Source organism: Bos indicus x Bos taurus, chromosome 15, assembly GCF_003369695.1.
Source record: "Bos indicus x Bos taurus breed Angus x Brahman F1 hybrid chromosome 15, Bos_hybrid_MaternalHap_v2.0, whole genome shotgun sequence".
Classification (NCBI taxonomy): Eukaryota; Metazoa; Chordata; class Mammalia; order Artiodactyla; family Bovidae; genus Bos; species Bos indicus x Bos taurus.
The window spans coordinates 31,487,624-31,513,828 of record NC_040090.1 but is presented as its reverse complement, the minus strand read 5'-3'; the positions used below and the strand labels follow the sequence as shown (position 1 = coordinate 31,513,828).

Sequence of the window (26,205 nt, the reverse complement as noted above, 5' to 3'; positions counted from 1 at the left end):
TAACTTCAAAGATTATCATCTAGAAAAAGAAAATATATTGATACAAACAATGAAAGATACTGCATACTCCCCCGTCCTCACCACTTTCCAAATGTTAATGTTCCTTAGGTTTCCAAACTCAACTTCTCATCTCATTTTATATATGATGCCATCATTTTAACTATCATCTGATATGCAACTAACCCCCAAAGCAAGATCTTCAGGCCCAAATTCTCCTGTGAGAGTCAGATATATAACCTTCTACCAAATACATCAACTCCACGGTCCCACAGGTTTTTCAGAACCTATATATTTAAAGCGGAACTCATCCATCAAACTGTATACTTCCTTCTATGCTCTCTCCTAATGTACACATCTGAATGTACACATTCCATTACCTGTCAAATCATCTGTCAAAACTGTATATACCCCAGTTTTCACTTCCCCTTCCTGGTCTTTCTTCTCATCTCTACTTAGAAAAACCATTCTTCAGAACTGTGCCCAAATACCACTTCTTCTATAAAGGTTTCCTTTCTCATTAGGCAAAATTAATCTATCTTCTAGACTTATATAACAGTGTTTTCACATAACTACTAAAATAATTACTAGGTGACATTCGGCATTTACTTTCTTTGAGTTTACTGTGAATAAACAAACCATAAATTTACTTTAATACACATTTGTTTTTAATTCTAGGCTTTAGACATTTTGAGGGCAAAGCTTATCTTACTGATTTCTGGATCCATGGTACCCAGTATAGACTAATCATTCAAAAAAAAAAACTTATTTAGCAAGTGAATAAAGAGATATTTCTTTCCCTGTTGTAGAATTAATTTTCATGAAAAGTTACACGTGGAACTAAATGTCTGATCTGCTGTACCCTCTTTGAATCTGAACCATATTAGGAGGGAGTTTCTTGTGATCAGCATCTGTGCCAAATCCATTTGTGTGTGTGTTAGTCGCTCAGTCGTGTCCAACTCTTTGTGATCCCGCGGACTGTAGCCTGTCAGGCTTCTCTGTCCATGGAATTCTCCAGGCAAGAATACTAGAGGGGATTGCCATTCCCTTCTCCAGAGGAACTTCCCCACCTGGGAATCGAACCCTGATCTTCTGCATCCCAGGCAGATTCTTAACCGTTTGAGCTACAGGAAAGTCCCTGTGTCAAATCCATACCTCTCAAGAAAAGCCCCATAACTGTCCTCATTTTCACCCCGTGGACCTTGGCTCAAGTAGGTATTTATATATGCTCTACAAAATCTGTCAATTCTCTGTTTTCAAATCTCTGAGAATTTAAAAAAACAAGTTCTTAAAAACCACCATGACAGGATATCCCTAATTGGAGAGAATCTAATCTAAAAACTTCAGATCTTACTGAGAAGATGGGTTCACCAACTCTTAAGAAAGTATAGGAAATATCTGTATGCTTATAAAAATAAAATATTAAGAAAATAAACTAAGGGAAATGTTAAATATGTTTTCCAGTAACATTAAGCACGTTATGAATATTCATTTACCATCCCTTGGTACAAAATACACTTTCCAGGAGCCCCTAAATTTTCACAACATTTGCCTATGAGATTGCTTAATTTCCTGCAGACAGAAAAATATATTAGAAAGATACCCCTGACTCCTTCCTAGTCTGCACAAGTGTTCAATTGTACAGACTTTCTGATTCCATGACTAGGAGTTCAAACTCCTACATTTTCCATCGGTGAACTGACTGAATGGGAGTCTTACCCTTCCTTATAGACATCTTCAGAATACCATTCAAAAACACAGTGTCCTTATTCTTAAGAAATTTTAATCTTTCCTCAAGCTGTCATTGCAAAATCTCTAACTGCTAGCTTTACATTTCTTTGTGTTATAAACTGCCAGTTCGTTCTTTTCCTAATTATTTTTAAATAAAGGACTTGTAATTCACATATACTGAAAGTGAAAATCACACACAGTTGCTAAAGCATACATTAAAAGTGTATGTTAGAACTTCATATAAGAGAAAATTCTAGAGCAGGATTTCTACACTGAGGTCAGTGCTCTTGTTCACTTGATGTGTCCATCATCCTTCAGTGGCCACTGAGCATCAGGGATTTTTCAACTACAATTGATTTAGTCTGGCATGAGAAAAATGAGGCTCTAAAACCCTGATATTCAGACATCTAAGCAACTTAAGCAGACTCTTGCTAAGCTTCCAATACAATGTTCATTGTCTTCTTTCTTTTTCAAAATTCAATTTAATGTGAAAACTGATCAAACATTCTCATTTTGCTAATATTAATGTAAATAAAATCAACCAATTTAAGAGAAAAATTTGATCTAAAGTATGTAACATTTACAGGTCTGATGAAATGCCCTGTACTAACAGAAAAACAAAGTACTGGCAAAAATAACATTTATTTGCATAATTACTTTTTCAGAAATGCTAAAACACATACTTTGACTCGATGTCAGCTTTCTCTCGTACTGCATGAGCCATCTGTTCAGTCTCAAAGTACTTCTTCTTGCCTTTAGCTAAATCTTTTACTGTCTCTTGCAGTTCAGTTTGGATCTTTGTCAACTGGTCCACACACTGTAAAATACAAAGTGCAGTTATTATGATTTAGTCTTTAGGCTTACAGGAAAATGAGTCTGTCCTAAGAACTATGCACTATGCCCTAGGATGGAAACCCAGGAGAAGAATCAGCACATTTAGAACCCTTCAAATTGCAATTAAAACCCAGTGAACAGCTGGTACTCCCATTTCAAGTAATGTTATGGAATAGTGTCACATTTGCCTAATAACTCTGCTTTGAGAAATAACCTCTGAGTGCTGCTGATAACTGACTAGGGCATAAGAAGAGCAACAAAGAAAATGTTCTCAGTGTTGGAGCACAGCATAAAGGCAAAAGATTAAAGCAATTCTGTAATCTTCATAATATTAATAAAGTCTCCTATCTATATGTTTGGGGAACTGACGGCACAAAGGATACTGAAGGATTCATGTCAGAAGTGAGTGAAGGAAGAGTGAAATCTGAGTTTTAACATGGTAAGTCCAAGATGAAGGAGAAAACAAAGAAACCTGGGTACCACATAACAATTATACTCAAAACTATCCCAATTCAACTCTTTGGATACACATACAGATTCAAGGAGAAGGGACAGACATAATAACTCAAAGAAATATTTAATGAATAACTCTTATAACACAATGGGGCCCAAGTAACACTGCTTTGGGACCCTTCTGGATGTCCAAAGTGGAATTTTTTTCCCCAGTTGGAAACAGTTTGAGGCCAGTTTCCCCGTTGGAGCTCAATTCAGCTCAAACCTCCATTGAAAAACTTCTGAGCGTGGAATAACACTGTCAATACATGGTGGAGACTGAAGAAATCAGCAAAGCAGGAAGAGACACTGGTTAAGAGACTACTGTGCCAGGATGAACAGTGTAGAGTAGAACCAGAACATCAGAAGAGCAAGGGTAAAGCACAAATAAATTGAAATTTAAACATTTGGACATACAGGCTAGAGTTTCTCAGTAACTTAAGGTGTTAAGAAAGGACTACTCTACAGGAAGAGAGAGATCTGAAAGGTTCCCTATGGGTACATTTATTGAGCATGTAATAAGTGTCAGGCTATGAATAAAGGTTAGAACCAAACAAAAACCTCTTTCCTCCTTCACGACAACCTAACACTCCCACAGAATAGTGCTAAACATCCCAATAATGCCAGGCTTGCATGTGTGAAGAGCTAAGAGAATGCTCCATGGCTACAATTAGATATTAATAGTCAGGTTAGTGGAGCATAGCCTGAAAAATACAGCTGTGTTTAATGGGCAAAAGGGATGGATTATTTAAAAGAGTCAGGTGTAAGGTATCTATATCCAAAATGTACATCCAAAACAATGAAACTTGGCCTCAGAAAAACTAATCAGTGAAGGGAAGCCCAAGAGTCCCATGGTGATACACAGCACTGAAAAGGTTGCTAATTGAATATTTTGAGAGGAAATGAAACACAGTAGGTCAAAGGTTTTCCTGAGGATTGCAAGCCATGTGGGTAGAATCTTGGAATATTCACACAGAGTGAACACCATGGGTACATGTACATGAGCACATACACACCAGCACATGCATACACACACACACACACACAGAGCCACTCACTCCTTATATCCCTACCCTTTGAAGGAAAAGACATCTCTCCTTACTCCCAGGTTAAGCTAATAACTCATAAATATAATTAATTTCCATCTATAAAGGTTGTTAATTAAATTACATTCTATATGTGCCACAATATTAGATGAATTTTGTGTTATTCATATTTTTAAAAGCACTTCTCAAAAATCTCTTCATTAAACTCTAGTTGGGCTATCCTACTTGCTTTTCTCTTTACATAAGTTTCTAAGATAGTTTATCAAACAGTATTAGAGAGAGCCTGTTGTGCACAATGAAAGAGATCTCTTGTGACCTTCTTCCCTAGCATTCATTAAATAACAACCAAGTGTTTTCCACCACCAAGTGGATTTCTTTCAAGTGACAGTAATTTGGGTTCTTCTTCAAAGGAAAATGCCTGCACACAGCAAAATATCAAAAATATTTATAAATAAGTCATCAAACTTAATTTGCAAAGGAATAGGATTTCCTTTCCAATTTTTAAAATAAAAATTTTTTTTTTCTGTAGAAAATTAATTTTCGGAGGAGGATTAAGTTATATACTTAAAAGAAGCTTAATAGTACCTAGGTTAAGAAAAGCCTTGATGTGATACATGTCCAACTTTTCCTAAGAGGTATTAGCACTGAATAGAGACATGAATGTAAGTTTTACATTAGAGCTAAGGGATCATACAAAATGAAAAACGTGGATATTATAATTCAGAATTCTACTGAAGAAATTAAAAGTATGATTCCTGAGTATGACACAGATACTAGGATAGATAGACCTGCTAACAACTTGAAGGTTCCTCTGACCCGGTAATCATGTCCTGGAAGTTCATCCTAAGAAAATAACTTAAAAAAAATTGAATTCTTATTACCTTAGTGGTAATAAAACAGAGGAATGATTACATAAAGCAGAATAAATGAAAGATGTATTCAGAAGTAAAAAATAATAAACATAAAGCTTGTATAGAAACATTAACAATAAATTAGGAAATAGAGAACGCAAAAAAACAGAATACTCTAAAAATAATTATCCATGTATTAATTACAACTACTATAAAAACTAAGAAGGTAAAGGAGTAGGAAACATAAATAGTCTACTGAGGTGAAGAAGCTATTTTCTGTAAAACTATTTAAACAATAAATAAAATTGACAAAATAGAGAAAATTTTAAAAAAGAACATGAACATTAAAATGTTACAGAGGGGTTAACATTCAAATATATAAAACAGTTCAAACAATTGATATTAAAAAAACCTGATTAAAAAATGGGCAGAAGACCTGAATAGACAATTTTCCAAAGAAGATATGCAGATGGCCAACAGGCACATGAAAAGATGCTCAACATCACTAGTCATCAGAAAAATGCACATCAAAACTACAGTGAGGTATGACTTCACACCTATCAGTATGACTATCATCAAAAAGACCACAAATAACAAACGCTGGCAAGGATGTGGGAAAAAAGGGAACCTTGGTACTCTGTTGGTGGGAATAAAAATTGGGGCAGCCACTGTGGCAAACAGTATGAAGGTTCCTTAAAAAAACTTAGAACTACCATATGATCCAATAGTCTACTCCTGGCAATATATCCATAGAAAATGAAAACACTAATTTAAAAAGATACATGCACCTCAGTGTTCATAGCAGCATTATTTACAATTGCCAAGATTTGGAAGTAATCTAAGTGCCCATCAACAGATGAATAGGTAAAGAAGATATGGTATACATATAGCTCACACACGAAGGAATACTACTCAGTCATAAAAAAGAATGAAAATTTGCCATTTGCAACAACATGGATGGATTTGGAGGGTATTATGCTTAGTGAAATAAGTCAGAGAAAGCCAAACAGTGTACATTAATACTTATATGTGGAATTTAAAAATAAAGTAGTGAATACAACAAAGAAGAAGCAGACTCATATATATAAAGAACAGACCAGTGGTTACCAGTGGAGTGAGATAAGGGGAGAGGGGCAAGAGATAAGATACATGAATATATTGTGCAGCACGAAGAATATATCCAGTACTATATAGTAACTATAAATGAAGTATAATCTATAAATATTTTAAACCATTATATTATTCAACTCAAAATAAATTAATACTATAAATCAACTATATTTCAATTAAAAAGATATTAGAGAATTTTAAGTCAAATTGGTTTTGATCATGAACAATTTGTTTTAGACTATCCTCTTCTACTCTATTAACTGTAAAAGTTAGACAACAGAGATTTTTAGAAATAGCCAGAATTAAAAAATAGCAATACACACTGGACTTAAGGGACTTGATATCTGGAAGAAGAGAAGCATAGCTAGGTAAGCTCTACATTCACCTTTTACTTTTTCCCTTATGGCAATTTTGAATCATGGTACAGAGAAGTACGGAGAAGGCAATGGCAACCCACTCCAGTACTCTTGCCTGGAGAATCCCATGGACGGAGGAGCCTGGTAGGCTGCAGTCCATGGGGTCGCTAGAGTCAGACATGACTGAGCGACTTCACTTTCACTTTCACTTTCATGCACTGGAGGAGGACATGGCAACCCACTCCAGTGTTCTTGCTTGGAGAATCCCAGGGATGGGGGAGCCTGGTGGGCTGGTCTCTGGGGTCACACACAGTCAGACACGACAGAAGCGACTTAGCAGCAGCAGCAGCAGCACAGAGAAGTAGAATATAAACAGAAGTGGGTTTGTTTGTTTGGTTTTTTTTTTTTTGCTCTTTTTAACTAGACTGTGGAAACAGAGGTTGGAGTTTGAGGGTGCCAAAAGAGTAGGAACTTGAGAGACTCAATCTTGGAAGTAGAGTACTACAGGACAAGCAAGCCATAAAATCTGAATGCAATTTCCCAAGTCATCAGTTGACTTCTAAATGGCATGTGTGGAATGAAGCTCCAAGAAATTCAGGAAAGAACAGTAGCTAAAAGGCTAATGAGCTGAGCAACGAACAGCTACATGAGCAGAGCAGCTACATGATGTTGAGAAGAAAAAGGCTGGAGTTCAGTCTTGTCAAAACAGAAAGGCTTTGGTAAATATCCTATACTTTCAGGTAAGACCCCAGAAGTAAGGACAAAAGTGAAAAAGACAAGCCTAAAAAGTCTAACGCTAAATAGACCCTAACAGAATCAAAGTGATTAAATAGTATTCTATCTGCATGCTAAAAAACTTAACTCTCTTTGGAAACAGAAAACATCTTCCATAGCCTCTACAATTTTTATCCATAATATCCAGCACCATGAGGCTTACAAAAGCAGTAGACCCAAATAACTAAAAACAAACAAACAAAAAAACAGATAATGATAAAAAGAGACCTATAGTGTTTCACATAGTGGAACTATGAAACAAAGATTAGGAGTAATACATTAAACAGGAGAAAGAAAAACATGAAGGAATTGCATCAGAAACATTGACTCCATTTTTAAAAAATAAAAAAATTCTAGAACTGAAGAATACACTAAGATTCCAAAAGATAAGTTTTAAAAGCAGATTAGAAATAGCAGAACAGCACAGGAGCACTATGCACAATAGTCAAGAAATGAAAACAACATTTGTAACGACCTATACGAAAACGATTCTAAAAAGAGTGGATATAAGTGTATATAACTACACTACAAGCAGAACTAAGACAACATTATAAATCAACGATACTCAAAAAATTTAAAGATTGTGGCATACACGATACACATACACACACTGGACTATTATTTAGGCATAAAAGAGCAAATTTTGCCATCTGCAGAAACATGGATGGACCTACAGAATATCATACTAAATGAAGACATAAGACAAAAACAAATATTATATGATAGCACTTATATGTGGAATCCAAAAAATACAAATGAATCTATATACAAACAGAAATAGACTCACAGACATATAAAACAAACATTATTATCAAAGAGAAAAAGCAGGAGAGAAGGGATAAATTAGTATGGGAGGCCTTACAAATAGCTGTGAAAGAAGAGAAGCGAAAAGCAAAGGAGAAAAGGAAAGATATAAACATCTGAAGCAGAGTTCCAAAGAATAGCAAGAAGAGATAGAAAGCCTCTTCAGCGATCAATGCAAGAAATAGAGGAAAACAACAGAATGAGAAAGACTAGGGGATCTCTTCAAGAAAATCAGAGATACCAAAGGAACATTTCACACAAAGATGAGCTCGATAAAGGACAGAAATGGTAATGGACCTAACAGAAGCAGAAGATACTAGGAGGGGGCCAAAATACACAGAAGAACTGTACAAAAAATGATCTTCACGACCCAGATAATCACGATGGTGTGATCACTGACCTAGAGCCAGACATCCTGGAATGTGAAGTCAATTGGGCCTTAGAAAGGCATCACTACGAACAAAGCTAGTGGAGGTGATGAATTCCAGTTGAGCTATTCCAAATCCTGAAAGATGATGCTGTGAAAGTGCTGCACTCAATATGTCAGCAAATTTGGAAACTCAGCAGTGGCCACAGGACTGGAAAAGGTCAGTTTTCATTCCAATCCCAAAGAAAGGCAATGCCAAAGAATGCTCAAACTACTGCACAACTGCACTCATCTCACATGCTAGTAAAGTAATGCTCAAAATTCTCCAAGCCAGGCTTCAGCAATATGTGAACTGTGAACTTCCTGATGTTCAAGCTGGTTTTAGAAAAGGCAGAGGAATCAGAGATCAAATTGCCAACATCCGCTGGATCATGGAAAAAGCAAGAGAGTTCCAGAAAAACATCTATTTCTGCTTACTGACTATGCCAAAGCCTTTGGACTGTGTGGATCACAATAAACTGTGGAAAATTCTGAAAGAGATGGGAATACCAGAACACCTGATCTGCCTCTTGAGAAATTTTATGCAGGTCAGTAAGCAACAGTTAGAATTGGGACATGGAACAACAGACTGGTTCCAAATAGGAAAAGGAGTTCGTCAAGGCTGTATATTGTCACCCTGTTTATTTAACTTATATGCAGAGTACATCATGAGAAATGCTGGACTGGAAGAAGCACAAGCTGGAATCAAGATTGCCGGGAGAAATATCAATAACCTCAGATACGCAGATGACACCACCCTTACGGCAAAAAGTGAAGAGGAACTCAAAAGCCTCTTGATGAAAGTGAAAGTGGAGAGTGAAAAAGTTGGCTTAAAGCTCAACATTCAGAAAACAAAGATCATGGCATCTGGTCCCATCACTTCATGGGAAATAGATGGGGAAACAGTGGAAACAGTGTCAGACTTTATTTTTCTGGGCTCCAAAATCACTGCAGATGGTGACTGCAGCCATGAAATGAAAAGACGCTTACTCCTTGGAAGGAAAGTTATGACCAACCTGGATAGCATATTCAAAAGCAGAGACATTACTTTGCCAACAAAGGTCCGTTGAGTCAAGGCTATGGTTTTTCCTGTGGTCATGTATGGATGTGAGAGTTGGACTGTGAAGAAGGCTGAGCGCCGAAGAATTGATGCTTTTGAACTGTGGTGTTGGAGAAGACTCTTGGGAGTCCCTTGGAGTGCAAGGAGATCCAACTAGTCCATTCTGAAGGAGATCAGCCCTGGGATTTCTTTGGAGGGAATGATGCTAAAGCTGAAACTCCAGTACTTTGGCCACCTCATGCGAAGAGTTGATTCATTGGAAAAGACCATGATGCTGGGAGGGATTGGGGGCAGGAGGAGAAGGGGACGACAGAGGATGAGATGACTGGATGGCATCACTGACTCGATGGACGTGAGTCTGAGTGAACTCCGGGAGTTGGTGATGACAGGGAGGCCTGGCGTGCTTCGATTCATGGGGTCGCAAAGAGTCGGACACGACTGAGCAACTGATCTGATCTGAACAGATGCAAACTACTACGAATAAACAGGTAAGTAACAAGGATTTACTCTATAGCAATAGGGACCTATATTTAATATCTTGAAATAACTTTTACTGGAAAATGATCTGAAAAATATATAAAACTGAATCACTTTACCGTACACCTGAAAATAACACAGTACTGTAAATTAACTCTACTTCAATCTGTAAAAACACACAGAAAGAAAAAGATAAATAGCAGAACAGAGTGTTAATCAACTAGAAGGTAACAGTTGAAAATTCAGACTGAAGTGCAGAGAAAAGCACATTAATAAAGAAAGCGCAGAAAAAGTACAAAAGACATGGACAGAGACAAAAAGTCTAATAGCAAAGAAGTCCTAACAGGGAGGTAAATGGAATTATGTTATTAAAACATTTTTACATTGTTTAAGAGGTGACAAAATACTAATTCACAATAGACTTAAAGTTTGAAGAGCAGTAAAAGTATCAATTCATGGTAATTTACAGTACGTCAAAAAAGCACATTGCAATCTCTAAAGTAATTACTAAAAGAATAACAAAATTATAAAATTAAAAAGCTAATAGTGAAGGAAATTTTGATAATAAAATGTGTAAGATTGCTCAATGTCATTAATCACCAGGGAAACTACAAATCAAAACCACAATGAGATATCACCTCATACCTGTTAGGATGCTTATTACCAAAAAAACAAATGACAACAAGTATTGGCAAGGTTGGGGGGAAATTGGAACCCTTGTGCACTGTTGGTGAGAATGCAAAGTGGTGCAGCTCTTTATGGAAAAGAGTATAGTGATTCCTCAAAAAATTAAAACTACAACCACCACACATTATCCAGCAATCCAACTTCTAGGTATTTATCCAAAAGAAGTGAAATCAGGATCTCAAAGAATATTAGTATTCCCATGTTTACTGCAGCACTATTCACAAAAGTCAAAATATGGAAATAACCAAAATGTGGATAAATGCATGAATGTATTAAAAAATATGGTATATACATACAGTAGAATATTATTCAGCCTTAAAAAAGAAAGATATCCCATGCATGCATCCATGCAACAACATGGTTGAAACTAGAGGACATTATGCCAAGTGAAATAAGCCAGTCACAGAAGAACAAATACTGCATGATTCCACTTACATGAAATACATAAAATAATCAAACATAAAAAAATTCAGTTATACAAAATGAATAAGTTTTAGAGATTGTCTGCACAACATTGTGCTTATAGATAACAATACTGTATTGTACACTTCAAAAATCTGTTAACAGGGTAGATCTCATGTTAAGTGTTCTCATCACACTAAAAGAAAAAAGAAAAATACAAGATTAATCCAAAAGGAGGCTAAAGAAAAAAGAAAGTACGAAGAAAGGGTTGGAGTACAGAAGGAAAAATAGATGATTTTTTGATCCTATGTGGAGTCAATTTGTTGTAAAGTTTGGGAAGTACAATGGAGAAGTCAATATTTGTGGCCATGTGCTGCTTTTCTTGCTCCATTGGGATCCATCTCAATTTTTGTTTGGAGAATCATCTTTTCCGTTTTTAATCCATGTAGTTTGCATGAGGACTGTAACCTCTGTAACTCAAGATAAGTCAATGAGCCTCAATTCTGATAATTTTGTTAGAACTTTGGGGAAAGTGGAAAATGTGGACTTGCTAGCTCTGATATTTGTAAATCCGGCAAGTTAGGGGCGGCACAATGTGGGAGAGTTGCTATGCCATGGAGAGTTGCTGAAGAATGAAGCCACTGGGGAAAGTAGAGCTAATGGATGGGAAGAAACATGAATTCTAATGCCATCATTTGAGCTCCTGGATCCACTCCTGTCTGGATTCCATCCATGCTGAAATTTTTAGTTATACATTCTCTTCTTGGTTTAAAGTCAGTTTGAAGTAAGTTTCTGTCATCTGCAATTTCAGAGTCCTGATAGGTATGCTCAATATATGGTGTGTGTGTAACTCGCTTCAGTTGTTGTTCAACTCTTTGTGACCTATGAAGAGCCTGCCGGGCTCCTCTGTCCGTGGTATTCTCCAGGCAAGAACACTGGAGTGGGTTGCCATCCCCTCCTCGAATGCTCAAAATATATTTAGTGTTCAACAACTGCTTAGATAAAACATAAACACCATTATTACTGGCTATAATATAAGTTAATTCACAGATAAGTGGACTTGTCAAACCTCATTAAACATTCTTTGCCCAGGTATGTTAAGTGAAATTCAGATCATAGAAGAGCACAAATTGGTTAACTCTTTCAAAATATTCTGATATTAAGAAATGCAGAACTTCCAATAATTCAATTAGATTTGGTGAATGCACTGGCTATTTGAAACATCATATTTCCTCCCAGTTAGGAGGGAGCTGGATCAGTTCTCTACCTCTGTCTCCCACTCTCTCTCTGTGTGCGCTGACGGATACACACACACACACAAAACATTTTTTCTTCCAATCGAAAGCTTTGTTTGGTCAGTGGTCATGTACCGTTTTGAAAGAGAATTTTGAGCAGAGGCATTATTATAGAAATATGTTAAAACCCATTGATACTATGTAAATGCTTGAAAGAGATATATTTATTAATAACATTGATTTTGTGCTACTAAAATCATCTTTGGCAAACATGGAAGATTAGTTTATTTAGTTTTTGTTTGTAAAAATTAGTGAAAATCCAAAGGACAATTAGAATCAAAACAATGGCTTGTGAAATATTATTTCTTTAAATAATTACTTTAATAATTTTTAAAGTATTAATACTTCCATTATAGGCATCATGATAATCTCTAATTTTATAACTATTTCCTAAGAGGATATAATTCAATTACCTACTTTCAATCACAAGCTTTTAATAAAAATCATACTATTCTATGAATTTTAAAATTCTGTATAATCATTTAAAAACTTTTATGTAGTCCATATAATTAAACCTTAGAGTAACCCAAATTTGGTAATAACTTCACTTCACTTTCACTTTTCACTATATGTGGTTAAGATGTGTCAATTTCCTTTAAATTATGCAAAATGGATCAAACTGAAACTAAGATTTTCTCAAGACTTAGTGGGATTAATAACATTGTAATTGTTTTAACATACACCAACCTAAGTAGGTCTTCTTCCTTGAGTTAAATTGAAAAGTGCTATTTGTAAGAAATGTTTACTGAGCTTTCAGATTCAAATCACACTCACCTTTGTCAATTAATAAAATACAGTAGCCAGAGGGAACATGTTGAAATCAGACAATCTATGTTAAAATCAGAAACATTTGGACCATAGAGAAAAACTCAAAGTGTAAAATGCAATTGAACATAATCTTGCAGATTATAAATGTAGTAATGAGATATTAAAGGAAAAGAACAAATAGAAACAATACCCGTTTTAGTTGCTGTTCTTTTAGGCTTCTCACTGTCCTTGCAGGCTCAGAAATGAAGTTTTTATAGTTTTCACATATATTGATCCGAGACTGGGCTACCTGCATTGTTCCCTCAAGAAAAGATTTCCAAACAGGATACATGCTCCTAAATTCAAAGAAGAACAGAAAAGTATTAGGCAGAGAAAAGGAAGAATAAGTTGCCTAACCTTTTGCTCTCTGGCTAGCACCGACAAACAGAATTAATACTTTCTTTATAGTTTAAAGTGTATTTATATTGGTTCATAGGTAGTAATGTTTTTAGCATACTTAACAAGTAGAAACATGGAATACGCTCTATTTCTCTATAGCCTGACAATGGGCTGTTTTGATTCATTAGCTATTCTTGATACTGGAGTAAAGTGATACAAGGCTTACAATTCTAGACAAAGCTAACACTATAAAAAATTAGTGAATAATTCAGACTTTTCAGGCCTTTCACTGTTTCAGGACTGTCATTATGAATACCAAATTTCATTATTCCATTAAGGTATTTTCCTGATTTTAGAGATGAGGTAACTGAGGCTCAGATTTAGAAGATCACCCTAGCTTACACAAGAATGTGGCAGTACTGAGATACAGACAAATACCTCTAAAGTACCTTTTCTTTCAACTATATTATATTGCTCTCTTACATAAATGGATGTGACTGGAAAAAAAAAATCATGAACAATTGCTTGTGTTCTTGAGAAGTCTATTTGTTAGACAAAAGAAGTCTATGGTATTATTGCTCTACATCTGTTTCTCTGTTGTAATAACACTTAGCCAGCATCTCATTGCAGCTTGGAGTCATTCCAACCAAGTTCCATCACCTTTGCTTGATAAATGTGCTCTCATCAATTTTTTGATAATGTCAAAGAATTATTCATCCTTTGCTTTCCGTAGTCAATTTCCTTTTCAAACCTTCTCTTCTGCTTTCCTAAATGCCTTAGTCCCAACATGATCCTATACTAGTTATAAACATATTTTATAACTTATAAGAATGAGTTATACTTTGCTAAAAAGAGATATTGCATTGATATAATATTCATCTCCTAAGATTTCTCTTCTTGCGTCTATGGATTTCCTACTACAGCAATATAGAGGACCATGTGCTGTAGTAGGAAATCCATTAGACGCAAGAAGAGAAATCTTAGGAGATGAGGGGAATAGGGAAGAAAGAATTCCTTCATCCATGCTTGCCCCTTCTTCCTTTTACCTCTCCATCTAACTGACTGCTGCTCATCCTTCAAATCTCAGCTTAAATGGAACTTCCTCAGGGAAGTCTCCCTGGAGAAGGGAATGGCAACCCACTCCAGTATTCTTGCTGGAAAATTCCATGGACAGAGGAGCCTGGTGGGTTTCAGGCCATGGGGTGACAAAGAGTCGGACACGACTGAGTGACTGACACTTACAGGGAAGTCTCATGATCACCACCAAACCAGTACACAGACGCAATCAAACCCCTCACTATTCACATGGTTCACATGGTGCTAGCACTTTTCCTTCAATTATAAGTATCTATATGTAATTGTTAACGTTTGTCTGTCTCACTATGGAAAAAATTTCCTGAAGGCAGGGGTGTATGTCTTTCTCACAATTGTATTTCTATGGCCTAGCACATGGCCTAATAATTAGAAAGGTTATAATAAGTATGTATTGAATGAAAACAATGAATGGATGGATGAATGTATAAATCATAAGGACTGTAAAATAAAAAGAAAAATCCTTTCATTATAGAGTTTAAAAAGAGATCTTTAGAGATTAGCAAACAAATAAATAGCAGGCAAATATTTTCAACAATGGAACACCATGAATTGCCTGAAATTCGGTTACCAGTTAGTGAGAAGATCTGGGTTCCAGTTCTGGTTTAACCAATAAAATCTTCTGTAACACATCTCACTACACTTTGATTTCCTCTACTGGCAAATGGAAAAATAATAAAAATATCAGCACTATGCACCTCAAAGGGCTATTATAACAATTAAATACAAACGATGTGAAAATTCTTGCCATACAGATTCTTTTAAATGAATAAGTAGTAACAGTCACAGAATTGTAGAAGAAATACTACAGAAGTACCTTGTAGAAGTACTTCTTCTTAATATAATAGTCGTAGTTCCAATGACAGTGGTGTTTTTCATTTCAATTGAAAAAATAATAATGGGTTGTAGAGTGAGTTCCTAAAAGTTTCATTTCACTAGGCTTCATATATAAAATTTTGAAACATAAGGAAAGGTATCAAGCATTTACAGTATTTTACTATTCTGCTCAGTTAAGGAAAAAAGACTCAAAATTATAAAAGAAAGCAAGGACATTCTCTTAAGAACCTATCACATGCTAGGCACTATGGCGTGTATTTTACATGTACTACATCATTTAATCCTTAGGACAACTTTGTAACATAGGGCATTATCCCCATTCTGCAGAGGAGAAAAAGTAAGGCTTGAAGAAGCTGAGAAATTTTTCTGTGGCTATTCACCAGGAACTAGTACTCTCATGTTCATAACCTAGACTTTGCCATTATCAATAACTACCCCTCTACTCTAATACCAATTTAATCATCTAATCTCTGACCAACACCTCTTGCTTCTCCTCACTCCCTTTAGGATTCTCACTTCAACAATTACTCAACCCAATCAGAGCCCACAAACCATTTCACCTGCCTCCTTTCCACTGTCTTTTACTCCCTTCTCATAATCTCCAGTTACGGCTCTCTTTATCCAGACTAGATTTCCAATATTATCACTCTCTAATGTACACCCTAGTTACCTCTGCCTCACTCTCTTTCCATCATTATAATGTACAAATTCCAAACTTGTTTAAATCCAAAATTCTGTTTACACCATACCAATGTCTGTGCAACAGAACACTGCTGGAGAAAATAATCATGCTACCTATTCTCAGTTTAAATTGCAAATAAACCTTAGTGTTACCCTTCTCCAAGGGATCTTCCCAACCTAGGAATCGAACTGGGGTCTCCCACACTGCAGGTGGATTTCTTTACCAACTGAGCTATCAGGGAAGCCCGTGTTACCCAGCAATCCTACTATATTCCCCTAATTTACTTATTTGCTTACTCTTATAGATAATTATTTCCTACATTTTCCTCTCATCTCAAACCTCTAATATGACCACACTTTTCAGCTGATAATGAAGCATGAAGACAATGTCCACATGCTCCCTCCACATCTACCTTTCTCCCTGCTTTTGCACCCATATACTGTGTTTTCCTTCTTTTTACTCCAAAAATTACTTATGTTCTGAAGGCCAATTTTTCACATCTGTACATTATATAACCTCTGTCTGAGGAGGCCTTACAAATAGCTGTGAAAAGAAGAGAAGAAAAAAGCAAAGGAGAAAAGGAAAGATAAACCCATTTGAATGCAGAGTTCCAAAAAATAGCAAGGAGACATAAGAAAGCCTTCCTCAGTGATCAGTGCAAAGAAATAGAGGAAAACTATAGAATGGGAAAGACTAGAGATCTCTTCAAGAAAATTAGAGATACCAAGGAAACATTTCATGCAAAGATGGGCTCAATAAAGGACAGAAATGGTATGGACCTAACAGAAGCAGAAGATACTAAGAGGTGGCCAGAATACGCAGAAGAACTGTACAAAAACGATCTTCACGACCCAGATAACCACGATGGTGTGATCACTCACCTGGAGCCAGACATCGTAGAATATGAAGTCAAGTGGGCCTTAGGAAGTATCACTACAAACAAAGCTAGTGGAGGTGATGGAATTCCAGTTGAGCTACTTCAAATCCTAAAAGATGATGCTGTGAGAGTGCTGCACTCGGTATGCCAGTAAATTTGGAAAAGTCAGCAGTGGCCACAGCACTGGAAAATGTCAGTTTTCATTCCAGTCCCTAAGAAAGGCTATGCCAAAGAATGCTCAAAGTCAAAGTGAAGTCGCTCAGTTGTGTCCGACTCTTTGCGATTCCATGGACTGTAGCCCACCAGGCTCCTTGATCCATGGAATTTTCTAGGCAAGAGTACTGGAGTGGGTTGCCATTTCCTTCTCCAGGGGATCTTCCCAACTCAGGGATCAAACCCAGGTCTCTGTGTTGCGGGCAGATGCTTTACTGTCTGAGCCCACCAGGTAATCCAAGAATGCTCAAACTACCGCACAATTGCACTCATCTCACATGTTAGTAAAGTAATGCTCAAAATTCTCCAAGCCAGGCTTCCACAGTACATGAACTGTGAACTTCCAGATGTTCAAGCTGGTTTTAGAAAAGGCAGAGAAACCTGAGATCAAATTGCCAACATCCGCTGGATCATGGAAAAAGCAAGAGAGTTCCAAAAAAAACATCTATTTCTGCTTTATTGACTATGCCAAAGCTTTTGACTGTGGATCACAATAAACTATGGAAAATTCTGAAAGAGATGGGAATATCACACAACCTGACCTGCCTCTTGAGAAATCTGTATGCAGGTCAGGAAGTAACAGTTAGAACTGGACATGAAACAACAGACTGGTTCCAATTAGGAAAAGGAGTACGTCAAGACTGTATATTGTTTTGCTTATTTAACTTACATGCAAAGTACATCATGAGAAATGGTGGGCTGGATGAAGCACAAGCTGGAATCAAGATTGCCAGGAGAAATATCAATAACCTCAGATATGCATATGACACCACTCTTATGGAAGAAAGTGAAGAAGAACTCAAGAGCCTCTTGATGAAAGTGAAAGCAGAGAGTGAAAAAGTTGGCTTAAGCTCAACATTCAGAAAACTAAGATCATGGCATCCGGTCCCATCAGTTCATGGCAAATAGATGGGGAAGCAATGGAAAATGTGACAGACTATTTTTTGGGGCTCCAAAATTACCGCAGATGGTGACTACAGCCATGAAACTAAAAGACGCTTACTCCTTGGAAGGAAAGTTATGACCAACCTAGACAGTATATTATAAAGCAGAGACATTACTCTGCCAACAAAGGTCCATCTAGTCAAAGCTATGGTTTTTCCAGTAGTCATGTATGGATGTGAGAGTTGGATGATAAAGAAAGCTGAGCATCAAAGAATTGATGCTTTTGAACTGTGGTGTTGGAGACTCTTCAGAGTCCCTTGGACTGCAAAGAGATCCAACCAGTCCATCCTTAAAGAAATTAGTCCTGAATATTCATTGGAAAGACTGATGCTGAAGCTGAAACTCCAATACTTTGGCCACCTTATGCGAAAAACTGACTCATTTGAAAAGACACTGATGCTGGGAAATATGGATGGCAGGAGGAGAAGGGATGACAGAAGATGAGATGGTTGGATTGCATCACCGACTCAATGGACATGAGTTTGAGTAAACTCTGGGGGTTGGTGATGGGAAGGGAGACCTGGCATGCTGTGGTTCATGGCATCACAAAGAGTCAGAGACAACTGAATGAACTAAACTGAACTCAAGAATAGCAATCCAGCAATTGTGCTTTTTCCTACAATATCAACTTTTTCCTTTCTACTGGATCATACATATAATATCTTCCATCTTAAAAATAAATAAATACATAAATCTTCCATCAACCCTTCCATTTCTCTCTAGCTATCACCCCAATGTCTGTTCCCTTTAACAGCAAAACTCCTCGAAAGAAATGCCTGAAATTACTGCTTCTGTTTCTCTTCCTAGTCACTCCTGATTCAATTCAAATAAGGCTTTAACATTCACCATTCTGAAATCACTTGTCAAAGTCATCAAAGATCTCCCTGTGGGCTAATCCAAATAGTCAATTCAAGTTTAGGCCTATTATTCAGCCTATCAGCAGTACTGATCTAATTTATCCTCCTTAAAATGTTTTCTTCACTTGGCTTCCAGATTATTACTCTCTCTTGGTCTACCTTTATCTCACTAGGCACAGATTAGTCTCCTTTGCTGGTTCCTTTCGATGTCTTTGCCCTGTAAATGCTGGAGTGTCCACACAGTCCGCTTCTTCTCTCCCACAACTTCTTCTCTCCCATAACCACACAGTCTCTTAGATAAGCTCATGCAGTGTCATGGCTTTAAATACTGTCAATATGCTGACTATTTCTGAATTTTTAATTCAGACATCTTCTGTAACCACTCAGTTGCCTGTTTAACATATCTGACTTGGATATTTAGTAAGTATCTTAAAACTTAATGTCTGAAACCAAATTCTTGATTTCCCTAAAATATTCTATTAATCTATTTCACCTCATTGACAGCTACTCAAAACTTCTAGGTGTTCAAGCCCAAACCACTAGAGTTATCACTGATTCTTTTTTTCCCTTCATATTCCACATCTGATCCATCAAGAAATACTGTTCACTAGATTTTTTAAATATAAAGGAAATGGATTACTGTCTATCTCTGTCTATCCACTGCTACTACCCTGGTTTTAGCCACCATTATCCCATACTTGGATTACTATAATAACCTAAATGACCTCTCTCTGATTCTGCTCTTATCTTCCTAAAGTCTATGGTCTACACAGTATAGCCACTGCAGTGCGCAGCACTTCTTAGTACTGTGTGTTCTTCTTACTATGCTTACTATATTTATCATAGAGTGACATAATGTTTAATTACTCATATGCTTATTGTCTTGTCTTTCATTAGAATGAAGGCTTTTATTTTTCAATTAGAATAGAATATGAATTGTAAGATATATATTTTTAATTTAAAAGTTGAGTCATTTTAACAAAAAAAGATAACAATGGCACAGGAGATATAAGGCACAAACTGTGTAAGATATACATGAAGAACTTAGGATACCCCTTTATTAGAGTGAAGACACTCTGATTTTATCTTTACTTTTACAAAGCAGAAGCTTTGTCTTATTCACTCTGGTATCCTCAGCACACAGAACAGGGTCTGGCACAGCAGGCACTCACTCAATATATATTTATGGGAGGAAGGAGAGGAGGGAATGATAGAGACCACATTCAAACCCAGGATCTGTCTGGCTTCCAAACCTCTGCTATTCTGTTGACATAAGATTGCTCCTGGTCCCAGCAATACTATTAAAGAATTTTTTAAAAGAGTCTTGGACTTCCCTGGTGGGGCAATGGATAGGAATCCAACTGCCGATGCAGGGGATATGGGTTCAATCCCTGGTCTGGAAAGATTCCACATACTACACAGAAACTAAGCCTGCAAGACACAACTACTGAAGGCCATGCACCTAAAGCCTGTGCTCCGCAACAAGAGAAGCCACTGCAACAAGAAACCTGCACACCACAACGAAGAGTAGGTCCTGCATGCTGCAGAGAGAGAAAGCCCATGCGAATCAATGAAGACCCAGTGCAACCAAAAATAAAATAAAAAGTAAAAAAAAAAGTGTCTTCACTCTAATAAAAAGGGTATCCTAAGTTCTTCATGTATATCTTACATAGTTTGTGCCTCATATCTCCTATATCATTGTTATCTTTTTTGTTAAAATGACTGATCTCTTAAATTAAGATATATGTATCTTACAATTCATATTCTACTATAATTAAAAAATAAAACTTGCCATAATAATTAAGTTATAATTAGTAGAATCCAAAAATATCGATCTAGGATTCCTCACTGGTCCAGTGGTTAAGACTCCATACTCCCTCTATTACAGATTGAAGTAAGTCAGAAAGAGAAAGATAAATACTGTATATTAATGCATATATATGGAATTTAGAAAGACAGGACTGATGATCCTACATGCAGGGCAGCAAAGGCGACACAGATGTAAAGAACAGACTTTTGGACTCAGTGGGAGAAGGCAAAGATGGGATGATTTGAGAGAATAGCACTGAAACATGTACATCAGCATATGTAAAACAGATGACCAGTGCAAGTTCAGTGCATGAAGCAGGGCACCCGAAGTCAGCGCTCTGGGACAATCCAGAAGGATAGGGTGGGGATGGAGGTGGGAGGGGGATTCAGGATGGGGGGACACATGTATACCTGTGGCCAATTCATGTTGATATATGGCAAAAAAAAAAAAATCACAATATTGTAAAGCAATTATCCTTCAATTCAAATAAAAAAAATTAATGGGAAAAAAAAGATCCCACACTCCCAAAGTAGGAGGCATGGCTTCGATTCCTATGGGGAACTAAGATTTTACATACTGCATGATGTGGCAAAAAAATTAAAAAAAAAAAAAAAAACTGATCATATACCACCTAAAATCATGCTGTAAACTATTTCTCATATAACTAATGCACTGGAAAACAGATCAAACCTTATCAGGAAAAATTTTTATTAGGAAACAAACCAACAAATTTATTTGACTGCAGCAGTGGTCACATAAATCTACATATGTGATAAAACACCACGGAACTTAATATGCATACACCTACATACACACAAACGAGTGCATATAAAACTGGTGAATTCTGAATTAGACTGGTGGATTGTATCAATATTGATGTCTTAATTGTGATGCTGTATTACAGTTATGCAAGATAATGCCACTGGGGAAACTGAGTGAAGATCGTAAGAGCGCTCTTTGTCTTATTTCTTAAAACTGCACATGAAACCATTATTACTCTTTTTAAGTAAAAACTAACAAACAAAATCACAGATCTTTTTTTTTTTTTTTTTCTTCCAATTTTATTTTATTTTTAAACTTTACATAATTGTATTAGTTTTGCCAAATATCAAAATGAATCCTCCACAGGTATACATGCGCTCCCCATCCCGAACCCTCCTCCCTCCTCCCTCCCCATACCATCCCTCTGGGCCGTCCCAGTGCACCAGCCCCAAGCATCCAGCATCATGCATCGAACCTGGACTGGCAACTCGTTTCCTACATGATATTTTATATGTTTCATTGCCATTCTCCCAAATCTTCCCACCCTCTCCCTCTCCCACAGAGTCCATAAGACTGTTCTATACATCAGTGTCTCTTTAGCTGTCTCGTACACCAGGTTATTGTTACCATCTTTCTAAATTCCATATATATGCGTTAGTATACTGTATTTATGTTTTTCCTTCTGGCTTACTTCACTCTGTACAATAGGCTCCAGTTTCATCCACCTCATTAGAACTGATTCAAATGTATTCTTTTTAATGGCTGAGTAATACTCCATTGTGTATATGTACCACAGCTTTCCTATCCATTCATCCGCTGATGGACATCTAGGCTGCTTCCATGTCTTGGCTATTATAAACAGTGCTGCGATGAACATTGGGGTACACGTGTCTCTTTCCCTTCTGGTTTCCTCAGTGTGTATGCCCAGCAGTGGGATTGCTGGATCATAAGGCAGTTCTATTTCCAGTTTTTTAAGGAATCTCCACACTGTTCTCCATAGTGGCTGTACTAGTTTGCATTCCCACCAACAGTGTAAGAGGGTTCCCTTTTCTCCACACCCTCTCCAGCATTTATTATTTGTAGACTTTTGGATCGCAGCCATTCTGACTGGTGTGAAATGGTACCTCATAGTGGTTTTGATTTGCATTTCTCTGATAATGAGTGATGTTGAGCATCTTTTCATGTGTTTGTTAGCCATCTGTATGTCTTTTTTGGAGAAATGTCTATTTAGTTCTTTGGCCCATTTTTTGATTGGGTCGTTTATTTTTCTGGAGTTGAGCTGTAGGAGTTGCTTGTATATTTTTGAGATTAGTTGTTTGTCGGTTGCTTCATTTGCTATTATTTTCTCCCATTCTGAAGGCTGTCTTTTCACCTTGCTAATAGTTTCCTTTGATGTGCAGAAGCTTTTAAGGTTAATTAGGTCCCATTTGTTTATTTTTGCTTTTATTTCCAATATTCTGGGAGGTGGGTCATAGAGGATCCTGCTGTGATGTATGTCGGAGAGTGTTTTGCCTATGTTCTCCTCTAGGAGTTTTATAGTTTCTGGTCTTACGTTTAGATCTTTAATCCATTTTGAGTTTATTTTTGTGTATGGTGTTAGAAAGTGGTCCAGTTTCATTCTTTTACAAGTGGTTGACCAGATTTCCCAGCACCACTTATTAAAGAGATTGTCTTTAATCCATTGTATATTCTTGCCTCCTTTGTCGAAGATAAGGTGTCCATATGTGCGTGGATTTATCTCTGGGCTTTCTATTTTATTCCATTGATCAATATTTCTGTCTTTGTGCCAGTACCATACTGTCTTGATAACTGTGGCTTTGTAGTAGAGCCTGAAGTCAGGTAGGTTGATTCCTCCAGTTCCATTCTTCTTTCTCAAGATTGCTTTGGCTATTCGAGGTTTTTTGTATTTCCATACAAATTGTGAAATTATTTGTTCTAGCTCTGTGAAGAATACTGTTGGTAGCTTGATAGGGATTGCGTTGAATCTATAAATTGCTTTGGGTAGTATACTCATTTTCACTATATTGATTCTTCCAATCCATGAACATGGTATATTTCTCCATCTATTAGTGTCCTCTTTGATTTCTTTCACCAGTGTTTTATAGTTTTCTATATATAGGTCTTTAGTTTCTTTAGGTAGATATATTCCTAAGTATTTTATTCTTTCCATTGCAATGGTGAATGGAATTGTTTCCTTAATTTCTCTTTCTGTTTTCTCATTATTAGTGTATAGGAATGCAAGGGATTTCTGTGTGTTGATTTTATATCCTGCAACTTTACTGTAGTCATTGATTATTTCTAGTAATTTTCTGGTGGACTCTTTAGGGTTTTCTATGTAGAGGATCATGTCATCTGCAAATAGTGAGAGTTTTACTTCTTCTTTTCCAATTTGGATTCCTTTTATTTCTTTTTCTGCTCTGATTGCTGTGGCCAAAACTTCCAAAACTATGTTGAATAGTAATGGTGAAAGTGGGCACCCTTGTCTTGTTCCTGACTTTAGAGGAAATGCTTTCAACTTTTCACCATTGAGGATAATGTTTGCTGTGGGTTTGTCATATATAGCTTTTATTATGTTGAGGTATGTTCCTTCTATTCCTGCTTTCTGGAGAGTTTTTATCATAAATGGATGTTGAATTTTGTCAAAGGCTTTCTCTGCATCTATTGAGATAATCATATGGTTTTTATTTTTCAATTTGTTAATGTGGTGTATTACATTGATTGATTTGCGGATATTGAAGAATCCTTGCATCCCTGGGATAAAGCCCACTTGATCATGGTGTATGATCTTTTTAATGTGTTGTTGGATTCTGATTGCTAGAATTTTGTTAAGGATTTTTGCATCTATGTTCATCAGTGATATTGGCCTGTAGTTTTCTTTTTTTGTGGGATCTTTGTCAGGTTTTGGTATTAGGGTGATGGTGGCCTCATAGAATGAGTTTGGAAGTTTACCTTCCTCTGCAATTTTCTGGAAGAGTTTGAGCAGGATAGGTGTTAGCTCTTCTCTAAATTTTTGGTAGAATTCAGCTGTGAAGCCGTCTGGACCGGGGCTTTTGTTTGCTGGAAGATTTTTGATTACAGTTTCAATTTCCATGCTTGTGATGGGTCTGTTAAGATTTTCTATTTCTTCCTGGTCCAGTTTTGGAAAGTTGTACTTTTCTAAGAATTTGTCCATTTCTTCCACGTTGTCCATTTTATTGGCATATAATTGTTGATAGTAGTCTCTTATGATCCTTTGTATTTCTGTGTTGTCTGTTGTGATCTCTCCATTTTCGTTTCTAATTTTGTTGATTTGATTTTTCTCCCTTTGTTTCTTGATGAGTCTGGCTAATGGTTTGTCAATTTTATTTATCCTTTCAAAGAACCAGCTTTTGGTTTTGTTGATTTTTGCTATGGTCTCTTTTGTTTCTTTTGCATTTATTTCTGCTCTAATTTTTAAGATTTCTTTCCTTCTACTAACCCTGGGGTTCTTCATTTCTTCCTTTTCTAGTTGCTTTAGGTGTAGAGTTAGGTTATTTATTTGACTTTTTTCTTGTTTCTTGAGGTGTGCCTGTATTGCTATGAACTTTCCCCTTAGGACTGCTTTTACCGTGTCCCACAGGTTTTGGGTTGTTGTGTTTTCATTTTCATTCGTTTCTATGCAAATTTTGATTTCTTTTTTGATTTCTTCTGTGATTTGTTGGTTATTCAGCAGCGTGTTGTTCAGCCTCCATATGTTGGCATTTTTAATAGTTTTTCTCCTGTAATTGAGATCTAATCTTACTGCATTGTGGTCAGAAAAAATGCTTGGAATGATTTCTATTTTTTTGAATTTACCAAGGCTAGCTTTATGGCCCAGGATGTGATCTATCCTGGAGAAGGTTCCATGTGCGCTTGAGAAAAAGGTGAAATTCATTGTTTTGGGATGAAATGACCTATAGATATCAATTAGGTCTAACTGGTCTATTGTATCGTTTAAAGTTTGTGTTTCCTTGTTAATTTTCTGTTTAGTTGATCTATCCATAGGTGTAAGTGGGGTATTAAAGTCTCCCACTATTATTGTGTTATTGTTAATTTCTCCTTTCATACTTGTTAGCATTTGTCTTACGTACTGTGGTGCTCCCGTGTTGGGTGCATATATATTTATAATTGTTATATCTTCTTCTTGGATTGATCCTTTGATCATTATGTAGTGACCTTCTTTGTCTCTTTTCACAGCCTTTGTTTTAAAGTCTATTTTATCTGATATGAGTATTGCTACTCCTGCTTTCTTTTGGTCCCTATTTGCATGGAAAATCTTTTTCCAGCCCTTCACTTTTAGTCTGTATGTGTCCCCTGTTTTGAGGTGGGTCTCTTGTAGACAACATATGTAGGGGTCTTGTTTTTGTATCCATTCAGCCAGTCTTTGTCTTTTGGTTGGGGCATTCAACCCATTTACATTTAAGGTAATTACTGATAAGTATGTTCCCGTTGCCATTTACTTTATTGTTTTGGGTTCGAGTTTATACACCGTTTTTGTGTTTCCTGTCTAGAGAATATCCTTTAGTATTTGTTGGAGAGCTGGTTTGGTGGTGCAGAATTCTCTCAGCCTTTGCTTGTCTGAAAAGCTTTTGATTTCTCCTTCATACTTGAATGAGATCCTTGCTGGGTACAATAATCTGGGCTGTAGGTTATTTTCTTTCATCA

At 36.6% G+C, this 26,205-nt stretch overlaps 1 protein-coding gene across 1 annotated transcript in view; it reads right to left on the bottom strand.

Moving 5' to 3' along the window:
* Positions 1–26,205, bottom strand: part of FCHSD2 (FCH and double SH3 domains 2) — a 294,896-nt gene that overhangs the window by 173,462 nt on the left and 95,229 nt on the right. The window contains exons 5-6 of the mRNA XM_027562973.1: positions 13,281–13,425; positions 2,412–2,545 (exon numbers count right to left, since the gene is read on the bottom strand). Coding sequence (XP_027418774.1) covers positions 2,412–2,545; positions 13,281–13,425 — 279 coding nt within the window. The remainder of the gene's footprint in view (positions 1–2,411; positions 2,546–13,280; positions 13,426–26,205) is intronic.